The following is a 15,208-nucleotide window of genomic DNA, read 5'->3' on the forward strand; positions in this document are numbered from 1 at the left end:
AAGGTTACTCATTTTCCAAGTTTATTATTGTTCATTCCAAGCTAAGAATAGATTGGATTTTTACAGCATCTTCCAAAATTGCTAGCAAAAGAGAGTCAAGCTAAATTTTAAAGAAAGAATCCAGCAACTCCAGTAAGGGCTAAGATGCAGAGTTTTCTGTTGTGCTGCTTTTCCATATAAAGTAGCAGCCGATCTGAGGGGGGGCAGTGGGCCAGAACTGCAGGGAAATGTTTAACCCTCCACCAATATCCCAGGAAACTGCCCCCTCACCACAGCTGTAATTTGCTATGGAAAAGTAGCTACATGGCAGCTGGGTGGCGGTGGCAGCTTGCATTAGAAAAGCTGTGGTAACTGCTAATTTAAGATGAAAAAACCTGAGACACATACCAATAACGGCACATTTAATGCAATGTGCAGTTTAGCTGTAACAAATTTCGTTCATCAAAATTGTGCTCTTTCTCATATTAGACTCAGAAAACATTTATTTTCTTTTTAATCAGGCACTATAAATTATTCAATTTTTGTATTTTTAAAAGACAAGCAGCAAAATATGAAAGCAAGCTTCTGATAAAAATCCAGGCTTGAATCCAAAGTTGTCACGAACAAAGTGCTGCGACTCTCACAAGACAGCCCTGCCAAATTCTTCCAGTTTTCCCTTCCATTGTAGGACACACACACCCATTATCTATCCCATGCTACAGAGTGGCTTCAGGGGAGCACAAGGGGTGGAGGGGAAGTGGCCCTTCATTCTCTGGATCCAACCCATACACCAGACATCACACAGTACAATGCACTGGATTACCACCTCCTGTGATGTTGAGGTACCTTGAACCCTAAGGTCTGATGCTGCAACAGAGTCAGACCCTCAGCTTTCCCTTTATTGCAGGAATCAACCCTAGCTATAGTGGCTAGAAAGAAATTTTGATGGCATGGCACATCCTACAGCAGACACCAGGATCTAGTGGTTTACTCTGAGTACATGAGATTTTGGGTGAGCAGAATAGCTTCTAGAACCCCGCAGGCCATTTTCTTACTTGTATTTCAATATCCTGGTTTAGTAATTCAAGAATGTACAGACAGACTAGGAGTTGTAAACTGAAGAAGAGATCCAAAGTGCTTTATAAAATGTGCATCTCAAACAGACAACTGATCATTCCAACTTCAATGACAATTAATTTTCATAACTCTTTTGTGTCTACTTTCTGATAATGCTTCCCCTCCCCCAAATGTAATGGTAACAATATAGAACAGGTGACGATCCTCCCATTTTTTGTGTCTAAAGTGGAAGCTCCCAGCCTTTAAAGCTGTGCAGTTCTTGGGGATGACAGCTGGGCATCAGAGCCTAAAGAAATATTTCTCAAATACCAAACTGTGGTTGAACATGACCAACAGTAGGCAACTCTGCTGAAACCCTATTACTACTAAGCACTTTGCCCAGCAAAGTTTATCAGATCCTGGATGGGCTTGAAATGTTCAGAGAAAGGGGGGGTGTCTGGCAGTGGGTGCAATTTTTGGAGGAAATAGATGCAGAATACATGTCCATGTGTAGTCTCAGCAAGCTTCATGAAGTTAGTAAAGACAACTGTCAACTGGGGACAGAAAATACTGCAAAAGAAAGCTAAATCCACAAGATGGAAAAAGAAACACAGATTGCAAGAACTTTGTGGGAATGTGAGAAAAGAAGGCCTTTGAGCTGACAGAGAAGCAGCAAGGAACAAGGACGGACAGGCATATATATACTGGGAATATTAAAGCATTTGTATCCCGCCTTTCCACTGAAAAATGCTTAAGAAGGTTCATAATTTGCAATTCCCCCCCAAATGTCAGATAGTTTAATAAACCTACACCCCCCCCCCAATGAAAGGCACAGGCAATAATCATTCTTCTCACGTGTGTCTTACATCTAATATCATAGAATGGGAAGCCTGTAACAGAGTTTAAACTCTGCAGGAAATATCCTGCCAGCTCGCCTACCAATTGACTTTTAAAAGCAATATTCTTAAATAGGAAGACATGAAAAAAGGAAGAGTCAAAAGAAATCCCAATATATATGAGTATAATTAAAGTATAGTGTTGTCCATTTGATGTTGTTATTCTACACCCTATGATATTTTACTTATCTGTGGCATTTTATATGTGCCTGTTTTGTTCATTTACAACTTTATTTTCAACCCACCCTTTTAATAATGGGTTCATGTATTTCCTTTCTCTCCCTCCCCTCAACAAGTCGGTGTTTTAGATATTGTAAAGATTATGAAAAAGTTCAAAAATATAAATTTATACAAAACAGTCAGATTTTAAAAAGCAGAAAATTGCATTTGAAAAACATGGGCAACTAGATGGCCTCAAACATACTAGTCATCTTTTCACCCAATTCGTTTTGTTGCAATAAATATCAGAAACCAAAAGATACGCAACTCCAATATGGTGGTGGTGGCTGCTTAAAAAGAAAAAAATGTTGTTTGGCTAGTTTATCTTTCCTGTCTCTATTCCTTCAACATCCTAGAGCAGGCTTCCTCAACCTTAGCCCTCCAGATGTTTTTGGCCTACAACTTCCATGATCCCTAGCTAGCAGGACCAGTGGTCAGGGATGATGGGAATTGTAGTCTCAAAACATCTGGAGGGGCGAGGTTGAGGAAGCCCGTCCTAGAGTATCTTTTTAAACAGGTAGGTTGTAAGCCTATGGCTGGACTTCCACAAAGAAGCTTCGCCCTAACTATGTTTTTCCTTGATGATCACTTGTAATTGTGTAAGAATATTTTACACAATATGACTGAACATAAATTATAAAAGATATTCCTAGTCCAATTTTTTATGATGCAGATAAACAATTAGATTTCAGAAAGACAAGGTAAAATACCTATTCACCTCATCTGAAATCGAGGCCCTAATTATGTTACTTTAAACCAGGGGTCAGCAAACTTTTTCAGCAGGGGGCCGGTCCACTGGCCCTTAAACCTTGGGGGGGGGTTGGACTATATTTTTTGGGGGGGTGAACGAATTCCTATGCCCCACAAATAAACCAAAGATACATTTTAAATAAATGGACACATTCTACTCATGTAAAAACACGCTGATTCCCAGACCGCCCATGGGCCGGATTTAGAAGGTGATTGGGCCGGATCCGGCCCCCAGGCCTTAGTTTGCCTACCCATGCTTGGCTGTAGTCAAATTAGACTAGTGCAGTGTTTCCACCAGTTTCCATCACATCCATTTTGCCACCCACAACGATTGCCCCTCTCACAACAAAAGGATTAAAACTTTAGAATAAGTTGAGGATGTTTGATTCCTCGGTTCTGCTTTGTGTTCAGAGTCTAATGGATTCTCATAATGGGATAAGGGAAGAGTTTCTTCCCTGGCCAGTTGACTACTGAACCCTCCCACCCCAATTCTGCTCTAATGTGCAATTAGGTTCAACTGACTGAGTCACCCAAAGTCATTTTCCGTAGAAACCTACAGAGTGATGTAAAGTTCTGCTCTATTTACAGTACTTTGTGTGGGGAGTTGATAGATGAGAGTCTTGGCTTGAGGTTGACAATTTGGACTTTATGGCTATTTGTACTCTTCTGGTACTATGAACATCAACATCCATACTACAAAAACCGGCCCTACTTCATATATCACTCAACAGTGTTGTTTTTGCCACAATCCTCTCATAAGGCTGGTGGCTCCAAATCAGAGCAGCAAAACTTTTCTCTTACTATTAAAAAAATATGACTCGATTAGCCAATAAAATATATACACAAGATCTGGCTCAAGTAAAAATCTGACGTTATGCAACAAGTAACCAAGTTAACAGCTGTGAAGAATCTGGACTTTTAAGACAGACTTCAGCTACTACCACTGACAATTTGTTTAGATAAAATGCAATTAATATACCATTTTGAAGGAGGAAAAAAAACTTACATTGGCACATAGAAGTGGCTGAGGCGAGGATTTAAAGCCGCAGCTATGCCAGTGTCGGAGCTGAAGAACAGATATTAAAAGATATAAAATTAAAGTCAAGTATCATTTTATCCTTTTTAACCTGCAACTTATCTGAGTACTGTGGGCCTAGCTCCCTTCCCCTACCACCCCGCCTCCCCACATGTTCTCTCAAATATTGATTTATAAACTGAATTTTGATCTTTATCAGATGGATCTATGTCCAGTATTTTATACAGTGGACCAATCTAGGCCCCTGTGTGCATTCAGGAACTACTACTGAATATACCAGACAGAAAAACATTTCTATAGAAAAAGAGTACATAAATTTCAAAAATCAGATATACACAGTGATTGAAAACTAGTGTAAAGGCTATGAAAGGGAGTAGGAAATTTAAAAAACACCTACTTTTAGCATAAAGTGTCTCAAATCGGGGATTAACAAAAAGTAGATTGGAATAAACTGGTAGATCTGTGGGTGAGGTACAGTGAGGTAGAATTTGTCCTCCTTATTCTACTGTTTGTATTAAAATTTGTTGTTATGTCACTTTGAGACTTTTGTTTGCATACAATGACAAACAAATAATAATACATTTCTCAAGAGATAAAAAAGAAGACTTTTAAATAACAAAATTCTCTACAATGACTGGGTTAGCACTAATGGATTACTATATTTCAGCCTCAATGTTCTTCACTAGTAAAATACAAGAATAAATTGGTTGCCTTTGGTCAGCTTTTTGTGCAAACTCTATTGCTCAGTTTTAAAATCCTTTGTTAGTATCCCCAATCTGTAAATACTCAGGTGTAGATTTGCATGTGTAGTCTCCTGAAGGTTCAATAAGATAATTGGCATTGCTCTACAATTTTGCAATTGATTTCAAATGATTTCATGGTTTTAGTAAAAACATAAAAGACTCTATACAGCATTAAGCTGTATAGCTGTAACTAGTTTACCCACTTCAGTCCCCAATTTGCAACATAGGGAAAATATTGACCTACCTTCCTACAATATTTCTATTGTAAGGCTTACAATGTAAATGACATTTGAAGACTCTAAATGCTAAATAAATGTTATGCATTATTGCTGCACACCAACAGCTGCTTGAGACAGTCTGTCCAAATATACTGTCTTGAACTATTTCTGAAACTCTGGAGAGCACAGTTGCAGAATAAAAATGGGGGGGGGGGGGGAGAACCTTGATAAGCAGCAAGATACTAAAAACAGATAAGCTGACTTTCCCCATTATTCTAACAGTATTTCTGGAAACTTTAAAATGGTATATTGTAACTCTTGCAATTTTCTGTATGACCTCATCAATTCACTACTTTTTTGTTTGTTTGTGCTAAAATAATCTATATGCCAAAACTTAAGATTTAGGGTGCTAAAAATTGTATTTTGATCATTCTTATTCACACAGCATTCAAAACGTCACAAGAAATTATCTCATTTGCCAATGTTTTGAGTAAACATTTTAGGAAGCATTTTCTATTCAATTAGCTCTGAACATCAACATACACATTGTTTATGAAAGTTATATTTGTGAAGCCAGATATTTCAGGAAGTAACCTCTATTCAACTGCCAGACAATATATGGAAAACTTGACCCTGGTAATTTGGGAGTAGAAATTCAGACTCATTTCTAATATGATACACATTCCTTGAAAAAAATACTTAATTCGTTTTCCAGTCAGACATCAGCTGCTACAGTTTATTTGCGCTCTGTAACCTTTGCATCTGTTTGAGCTATAATTGCACAAGACCCTGAACAGCAGGAGATTTTGTATCTGTCACACAAAACGGGCTGATACAGGCATGCAGAAATAGCAAGGGATAGTAATGTTCTACTTCCATGATACCACTTCAGACTGCAGCAGTGAAATCATGCATTTGAATGCTCCCTCCTTGCCTAGTTTTGTCACAACTTCCAAAATTAATCTGGTTCTGAATGTATATGAAGAGAAACAGTGGCATAATTTGAGATTTCTGGATTGTCAAATGATCTGCTCCACATCAGACAATGCAATAATTTATCTTCAGTATCAAGCATGGGCTTTTCAAAGCTTGGTGAGCTCATCTGAGTTGCCCTAATCACAACCTGCGCTAGTTCTAGACACATGCGGGGCGTAGGAAATGGCAGGGTGAACAATAAGAAGAGGAGTTTGGATTTGATATCCCGCTTTATCACTACCCTAAGGAGTCTCAAAGCGGCTAACATTCTCCTTTCCCTTCCTCCCCCAGAACAAACACTCTGTGAGGTGAGTGAGGCTGAGAGACTTCAAAGAAGTGTGACTAGCCCAAGGTCACCCAGAAGCTGCATGTGGAGGAGCAGGGAATCAAACCCAGTTCACCAGATTACGAGTCCACTGCTCTTAATCACACCACCACACTGGACACCTTTATAGGGCAGAGATGGGAAAGAAAAGGACTCAAAGATAACAGCCCAAGTTTTAAACCAGGGTGGAGCAAGAATATAGCTATGCATGGTTGTGTCACTTTACTCAGAAACCTTGGGACAATGGCTACATCTGTCACACATTTGTAGGTGTCAAATGCTGGAGACACAGATGAGATAACACCTACAGAAGAGCAGACAGAGTAGGAACAACTCTCCAGAAAAGTATTTATATTGTTAAGATTTTGGACTGTGAAAATGAGGTTTGAAGCATGTACCACATAATTTCTGCAGAAAATAACTGCCTATTTTCAGGCAGTCAATTTCTTAAAAAATAGACAGACAGACAGACAGACAGACAGACGCATGCAGAGAGAAGTTTGTAAACAGAAATAAAGCTATGGTTGGTTAAATCTGGAATATATACAAGTTCTGAAATATTGTCCAAAATTTAACTGTTCTACAGAGCAAAAAATTAAGGAGTGGTTCATTCACGTTGTGCTGATTTGAGAGCTTTAGTGAGAAACCTTTATATACAGTCACCCTGAGAAAGGCTTGTGCCTTGCTAATTTTTTAATGAAATGTGTATCTTAACTTTTATTTTCTCCTTTTATTTTGCTTTAAGAGCAACCCTGCTTAACCCTGCAAGCAAATCAAAGAAATATTCTACTACGTCTGGCCCACTGTTTCACTCTCACACAGTTATCTTAACAAAACAGTATTTTTAAAGCCCACCAAAAGAGAATATTTGGTTTTACAGACCCCAGTAGAATGTTTCACGCTCCTTTCTTACTTTGCAGCAATGTGAGAAGATCTGACATATGTATTCTTGAGTATATCGAGACCTACTGAGCAGTGCCATGAGGTGGGGAATAACTGTAGCATCCTAAAAGAGTCAGGAGAGAAAGCTGAACATTACAACTAAAATTTTCAACACCAGCAAGCAGTTATTGTGTATACACTACATGCACTGGGTTATTCCCTTTTTCTATTGAGATTCACAAGGAAACAAACAGCTTGGAGCCTTATAATGGGATTTTTTATATATTCATAACTGACCATCTCTAACCAGTGATTTTCGAAATCTATACAGCTGTGACATTGTTCAGAAGAAATCTAGCAATAGCAGAGAATACAGTAACAGTCTCAGAATACTGACATTTCAGCTCTGCTTATAACAGACTTATAGCCTTCAGCATGGCTAGAAAATGTCTGGAAACAGAATCTGTGAAGGTGGTAATAATAATAATAATAGTAATAATAATACTTTATTATTTATACCCCGCCCATCTGGCTGAGTTTCCCCAGCCACTCTGGGCGGCTTCCAATCAAGTGTTAAAAACAATACAGCATTAAATATTAAAAACTTCCCTAAACAGGGCTGTCTTCAGATGTCTGTTAAAGAGAAGATAGCTGCTTATTTCCTTCACATCTGAAGGGAGGGCCCCTGTTCCACAGGGCAAGTGCTACTACCGAGAAGGCCCTCTGCCTGGTTCCCTGTAACCTCACTTCTCGCAATGAGGGAACCGTCAGAAGGCCCTCGGCGCTGGATCTCAGTGTCCGGGCTGAACGATGGGTATGTAGGGTGGCCGCCAACATTTTTGGGCCCATTGGCACCACCAGCTCTGGTTCCTTCTCTCTCCCAGTCACTTTCCCTCCTCAGACCAACAGAAAAAAGAAGCACACACACACTGCTTTCCCCGAAGTCTCATTCAGTAGAATTAAAACGGATTGTTTTGAATTTGCATGATTTTACACGGGGTCCTTCCCAAAACACCACAAAATTAAAGCTTACAATGAAATTCACTGATCCAGTGCTTGCTAGCATCACAACACTGATTCTAATGAAACCACCAACTTATAAAAGAAAACATCTGCGGACACTGAGGTGACTTATGCTTCATTGCTATTTTTTAGGGAATCCTCTGCAAAAATCATGCAAATCCATAATACCATCTTAAATATTTATCAGGAGGACTATCTCCCTGTTAAAGAAATTTGAGTTAAGTTTGAGTTTATTTATTAAGTTTGTATACCGCCCTTCATCAAAAGATTGCATAAAAATACAATACAAGAACACAAAATACACAACAAAACAAACCAATAAGCCCCCTCCCTCAAATGCATTTTAAACATATTTTAAATGACATAGAATGTTAATCGGTCACGGGTCTGGTTAAAAAGAAATATTTTTGCCTGGCACCTAAAGATAAGTAATGAAGGTGCTAGGTGAGCCTCCCTGGGGAGAGCATTCTGCAAATGGGAAGCCACTGCAGAAAAGGCCTATTCTCAAGTTGCCACTCTCCAGATCTCTCATGGAGGAGGCAGAACGGCCTGAGCTGGTTCATATGGAGGAAAGATGGTCCTTGAGGTATTGTAGTCCTGAGCCATTAAGGATTCCTAGGTCAAAACCAGCACTTTAGTTTGGGCCTGGAAATTAATTGGCAGCTAGTGCAGATGAGTCAGGTTCAGTGTTATATGCTCATATTGTCTTGCCCCAGTGAGCAACTTCCACCTAAATTTGTATAAAAGTAAAATCAATGGGAGATACCCAGTATCGCATGAGCAGACTTCTACTCACACAAAAGGATTTCCCTTGCTTTCTTCGTCTTTGCAGCCCTCCATGCCCCTTCCAAATCTCCTCCAGAGGATTCCCCAGAGAAATGCTCTGCTCCTCCATCACATACCTCTGGCTGGCAAGCTCTCCAGCATCCAATCCCAGAAACAGGCCCAGATCTTAGAATAATTAATATTTATTCACTTCTGGCTGCTCACTTAGCACCATAACAAGGAGGAGATCTGCTAACAGTAGCAACTCAGAAAAAGCAGACACACATGAGGCTCCAGGGAAAAGTGATCTGGGACAACCTAGCCCTTCCTTTCAGAAATGGAGTTTCTCAGATTTCTAATAAGACTCTACAAGCTGCACGTTGTCCCGTTTAGTAGTTTTCCTTTGAAAATGAACATAGGAACCTTTAATCCTATAAATCAAGAGGTTTTTCCCCTCAGATATCAGTATTACACTGGGTTAATGTTAACCAATTTTCCCACTGCAATTGAAACAGGTTTCTTACTAGTTCACATAAAGAAATAATTTGTGAATACATAATCCAGTAATAAATATCTCCCAAAACTTAACACTGAATAAAATTGCCAACAGTTTGAGTTAAAATCATTCAAACTCATTTTACAACACAGATAACATTGCAGTGCAATGTTTGTTTGCTTTTTTCTTGGTGTTTCTAATATAGTTTTCACAAACCTCTCATATGGACGAATAAGAAAAGGTCCCACAAATTTCTGCTGCAACAGATGGCAGTAGTGACAGACACTTACTGCAATACAGTTCACTTTTTGAATTGCCTTATATATTAGGATGGCGGATATAGGTCCTTAAGGGTTGTTGTTGTTTGTTTAGTCGTGTCCGACTCTTCATGACCCCATGGACCAGAGCACGCCAGGCACTCCTACTCCACAGAGCGGCAGAACTTTAGAAATACTTTTCTAGCTTCCAGTTCCCGTGAAGCCAGTTCTCCAACACACATATGCCGTCGTGTGGAATCCTTTCACAATCACCATCGTTCAAAATTCCTTCAGCAACACACACTCTCATACACAAGTGTGTTCTAAATGAGCTACAACGTGTGACCAGCTATTGCAGAAAACATACCTGTTGCATATAACTTACCGTGTACAATAGTTCTTCAGGAGTTACAGGGCTGGTAAAAATGGTGCGAAGACATCTGAGGCAAGCTTCAATAAATTTAAGATCTGGCGACAGTAACCCTGTGAATACAAGTTGAGAAACTTTTTCCAGTTCTCAAATGCTGTGCAAACAAGAGGATAACAATAATGAAAATGAAGGTACCTTGTAGTAAGGCTGGTATGATATGGCAGTCCAGAAGAGATTTAACATTGTTTTCTGTACCCATTGCAAGGCTTCCTAGCACCACTGCACATTCAGTTTTCAGCTCAGTGCTGGAGGTTTCTTGCTGAAGCAAGTATAGCAACCTATATATGGAAACACAAAAGAAAAGTTTGACTTAGCAAAGCATAATTCAAACAAATAACTATTTTATGTTAAAAGTAAGCAGGTACTATGGAAAGGGGAAACACTGCTCTACTCTGTGTTAGCCCAAGTTGTGAGTTAAGTGTTATACACAGAAAGGACACAATCCTAAGCTGGAGACTGTCCAGTCTACATAAGATGGACTAATGGGGATAAGGAGACAATATCAGATACCAACACTAAGGAATAGGTGTGTAAGAACCAAAAGAAAATGGAAGACTGGTAAAAGCAGGGTAATATCTAAGGAATCAGAGTATCTCTTAATTGTAATTATATTGTTCTATAAGAAAGCATTAAGCAAAATAAGTTTGAAACCTTAGAACAAATCTAGAGCACATTGTCAAAAAACAAAATCTAGTATTGGGAACCTTTTACCTTCCTAGCCTCCTCCCTGCTATCACAACTAAACGGGACCTCCAGATGCCCATTTATAAAAAGGGATATGCTGTAACACAACCCTAAAGAGAGAGTTGGAATATTTTTTCCCCTCCGACTTCTGCTGAGGCATATGCAACTTGTTAGACAACAACAAATCTTAGCCCTGCCCAACATGACAACATGCAACACTGGTGGAGCTGTCACATAACCTAGAGCAGGGGTAGGCAACCTAAGGCCCGTGGGCCAGATGCGGCCCAATCGCCTTCTCAATCCAGCTCACGGACGGTCCGGGAATCAGCGTGTTTTTACATAAGTAGAATGTGTCCTTTTATTTAAAATGCATCTCTGGGTTTTTTGTGGGACCTGCCTGGTGTTTTTGCATGAGTAGAATGTGTGCTTTTATTTAAAATGCATCTCTGGGTTATTTGTGGGGCATAGGAATTCGTTCATTTCCCCCCCCAAAAAAATACAGTCCGGCCCACCACATGGTCTGAGGGACGGTGGACCGGCCCACGGCTGAAAAAGGTTGCTAACCCCTGACCTAGAGTTACAGTTGCTGTTCTGCTCACAAAGCAGACTTTCACTCAACTTCCCCCTCCTCTCCCCTAAAGCTCCCTACGTACCCTCGAAATTAGCCATGCCCACCTGCCAATCAGGTGATCAGATGACATACAAACTGGGCCATACCACTGGCCTGATACTGATCTGGCCTTTGGAGCCAGAAAAGTTCCACACCCTGATCTATGAGATTCTTTTACAGACATACAGAAAGTACTCCTTTATTCTAGACATCAAATTCCATTAAGACTTACACTGATACAAATGATCTGTTCACTACAGCTGGAATTCACTTTAACTGTAAGCAATTGATCCTACTGCTTTATTTCATTCTATCATATGAATTCTGTCTTTATTTGGGAAGATGGTGCAGTTATTTCATAAAATGTTCTTTCAACTGGAGGACTTTTAAATCTAAATGTATTTTCAGACGACTACTTTATCAGTCACCAAGAATAAGGATCAGTTTTACATCCCTCATCTTTCTGAGATGTATTTCAGAGTTTTGCAATGCAATCTTATCCATGTTCATTCGCATATCCTACTGAATTTAATGGGTATGACCCTGTGGTAAGTGGGGTTAGGATTAAAGCCTTACTTTATTAGGAAAGTATCCCATTTCAGAAGATTACACAAGTTCACCAGAATGCCCTCTGAATGCTGCCTGAGGTGCCTAATTCAGTAGCTATAGTGCCATGTGCACAATCCTTGTATACAGCCAAACTGACCAAATCAACCAAATTAACATAAAAATATGAAACACTGAATTAATATTCATGCCATTTTTAACTCACAAGAACTCAAAGTATCACTGTCAAAGTGGCTGGCTTAAGTTTGCTTGTCTAAAAGCATGTACAGCTAAATGTGTAGTTTGGCTGTCAGTATCCCGCCACTTCAGACTAAAAGAAAGATTGGGGATGGAAGGTGAAAAGCAAAAGCTGTTGCAGGTAGAAAGCCACTACAAGATAACTAACACCATACCATTTATCCAAGCTTCTTAGTCCTGTGCCACCTCACTACTCCTGAAAGTAACCTGTATGACTTTCCCCCTTTAACAAGGAAGGAAGCCAGAACTGAGAGAAGCTTCAAAATCTTTAAGACTTTATTAGCCCCCTTTTTGCCCAAAGAACTAAACAGGGATGAAGAACTATGTTTGGCCTATATTCTTAAGAGAACTAGCCTAATTTGCACTTCCCAGACTAATACATGGACCTGAACACAGTACTTTGGATTTTGCACTTCTCAAAATTTCGTGATACAATTCACTGCTCAAGATTTACACTAAAATGTGCATTTAGGATTAAATAAGTTTAGAAATACATACATCAAGATAATTCATATCTGCATTTGGATTTATTTTGTGATAATAAAATACACATTTAAATATAAATTTTCACAGAAGCTAATAAAAATGCAGATTAATGCAGAAACAGAAAGGAACAGAACTGATAAAGACCAGAGAGAATGATCCATTCATTGAACTAGAACATACAGTCATGGCTCTCTGCCACCTTCATCTATAAGAAATGCTTGTAATACATCATTTATCCTCCTAAAGCCACAGTTTAATCACTGAGAATGGTACACTGAGGAATACAAAATATCCCAACAGAAAGTGATGATGAGGTCATAACAAAATCTGACCCATCTGATTAAACACTCAGAGGTTCAAGGGTTTAGAAGCAGTAGTCACCAACTCAGATCCACAAGGCACTACACACAGTCTGGCTAGATAAACTGCTCAAACTACTCTTAATGTGTGCCAAGAATGTGTGCTACTCTTAATGTGTATGTGTGCTACTCTTAATGTGCATCAAGAAGATAACTATCTACAAACATTTGAAAGGCTGTCATATAGATTACTCTAATTTGTTTCCTGCAGCCGAGAGGAACCAAACCAGTGGGTGCACAATTATAAGAAAAACAATTTAGACTGAATATTATGAGTAACTGATGTCTTAACAGCTTGTACAGTGGAATAAACCATTTCAAAAGGCTGCAGATTTTTCCTTAGCAGCAGAGATTGAAAGTGGTTGTAGATTCCTGATTTGGCAGAAGGTTAGACTAGATGACCATTAAGATTCTCTTAAAACTCTATAATTCAAAGCCCTTTGACAGTTTTTTCCTTATAAACATTAAGAATACAAACATAACATCCTTTAATCCCTCAGACTAATAAATTACTTCAAGAAGGGTTTGTTTCTCCCATTCTTGGCCTAGGTTCTAACTCATCTGATCAGTTCACTACTCAGGCTTCCTCAAACTTGGCCCTCCAGATGTTTTTGGCCTACAACTCCCATGATTCCTACCTAGCAGGACCAGTGGTCAGGGATGATGGGAATTGTAGTCTTAAACAGCTGGAGGGCTGAGTTTGAAGAACCCTAGTTTAACTCAAGATATCAGAGGAATATTTCCTTGACCCAAAGTTTCTAAAATCATTTTTCTGCAACAATCTGAATTTGCCATTTCCCAGGAAGATTTTTAAAAGAGAGTATTTAGGCCTTTTGCTTTGTCAAGGTATTTTATTCAATAAAAAAAAACCACACAGGTAACAGTCAAGAAAGCACAACACAAATAAAACAAGTATGATGAAGTATATAATTCCAACTATCAGTAGTTCTACAAATTTTTGTTCCAACCACTGTCTTAGGGAGAACTGCTCCATAATTTTACCCTTCTAAATGGTTAAAACATGATTTCCAAGCCAATATTTGATCCTATGGATCGTTTAATCTATGTAACTACCATACTCTTGTACTCATATCCACAGAAATGTTAACTATTCAAGCATTTGACCAGTAAAGAGAGATTTGGTCAACATAATAGATAAGGTTTTTTGTTGTTTTATTTTAAAAAATATTAACAAAGATACTTTATCCATTAAGTTTGATACTTTCATTTTTTACACAAATTATTTTCAAACAACAAATGTATATGTTTCTAGACTCAAGTCCAATCCGCTGCTTGACCTTTACAAAACAGATAGCCACAGCAGATTCTCAGGATGCTGCAATAAGTAAGAGGGAATCAAAGAGAGAGACTTATGGCCCCAATGACTGCTTGCAATCCTGTTCAGAAATACCTATGGTTCTACAAGGTGGCTAGTAGAAGCAGCCTTGATATGTTGTTATTTTTGATAGTAGTCAACTGACCTAATTTGGACCAGTCAACTGACTGGCAGCCTCAACCTTACATGTATTCAGACATTCTTCCTCAACTTCCTTGTCCTATACTACTTACTGCAAGTACTTCACCACTTCGTATTTATGTTAATTATACAAACCAACCTCTTACTTTACATCCCATGCAGAGACTACAGAAAAGAACTTTCCTTAATAGGATCATGAGATTCTGTTAATTAATCCTCTTCAGAAAGAATCTCAGTAGCACATTCCACACATTTGCTTAGGACAGCACACAAAAGGTATGTAAAAAAGGTATCCCTCACCTTTGCAAACACACACATTTTAACTCTTCCAAGCAATATGGAAAAGTGATTAACTGGATCTCTTACTGAAACAACTGAAGATAATTAAGTACAATGGATGCTCGGGTTGCGAACGTGATCCGTGTGGGATGCACGTTCGCAACCTGCAGCGGCGTGTCTGCGCACGCGCGGGTTGCGATTCAGAGCTTCTGCGCATGCATGGCCACCGAAACCTGGAAGTAACCCATTCCGGTACTTCTGGGTTTTGGCAGGTGCATAACCCAAAAAAAAGCAACCTGAAGCGGCTGCAACCCAATGTATGACTGTACTCTTAATGACATTTTTATATAAAAAAATGAAAAGATGTCAAGTAGAAAAAGTCACACTTACCATACTTGACGTTATTCATACTTCACTATTAAAATTTTAATATCACACATATCTCAAAGTGTATACTCA

At 39.0% G+C, this 15,208-nt stretch overlaps 1 protein-coding gene across 3 annotated transcripts in view; it reads right to left on the minus strand.

Annotated features, from left to right (window-relative positions):
• ARMC8 (armadillo repeat containing 8) overlaps nucleotides 1-15,208 on the minus strand; it is a 52,740-nt gene that overhangs the window by 20,064 nt on the left and 17,468 nt on the right. For 2 of the 3 annotated variants that reach the window (XM_079976859.1, XM_079976857.1), the window contains 4 exons: nucleotides 10,186-10,328; nucleotides 10,006-10,103; nucleotides 7,111-7,203; nucleotides 3,907-3,966 (listed from right to left, as the gene is read on the minus strand). In XM_079976859.1, coding sequence (XP_079832985.1) covers nucleotides 3,907-3,966; nucleotides 7,111-7,203; nucleotides 10,006-10,103; nucleotides 10,186-10,328 — 394 coding nt within the window. The remainder of the gene's footprint in view (nucleotides 1-3,906; nucleotides 3,967-7,110; nucleotides 7,204-10,005; nucleotides 10,104-10,185; nucleotides 10,329-15,208) is intronic. The other variant, XM_079976858.1, reaches the window with a different exon arrangement.

Source organism: Podarcis cretensis (assembly GCF_951804945.1).
Source record: "Podarcis cretensis genome assembly, chromosome: 5".
Lineage (NCBI taxonomy): Eukaryota > Metazoa > Chordata > Lepidosauria > Squamata > Lacertidae > Podarcis > Podarcis cretensis.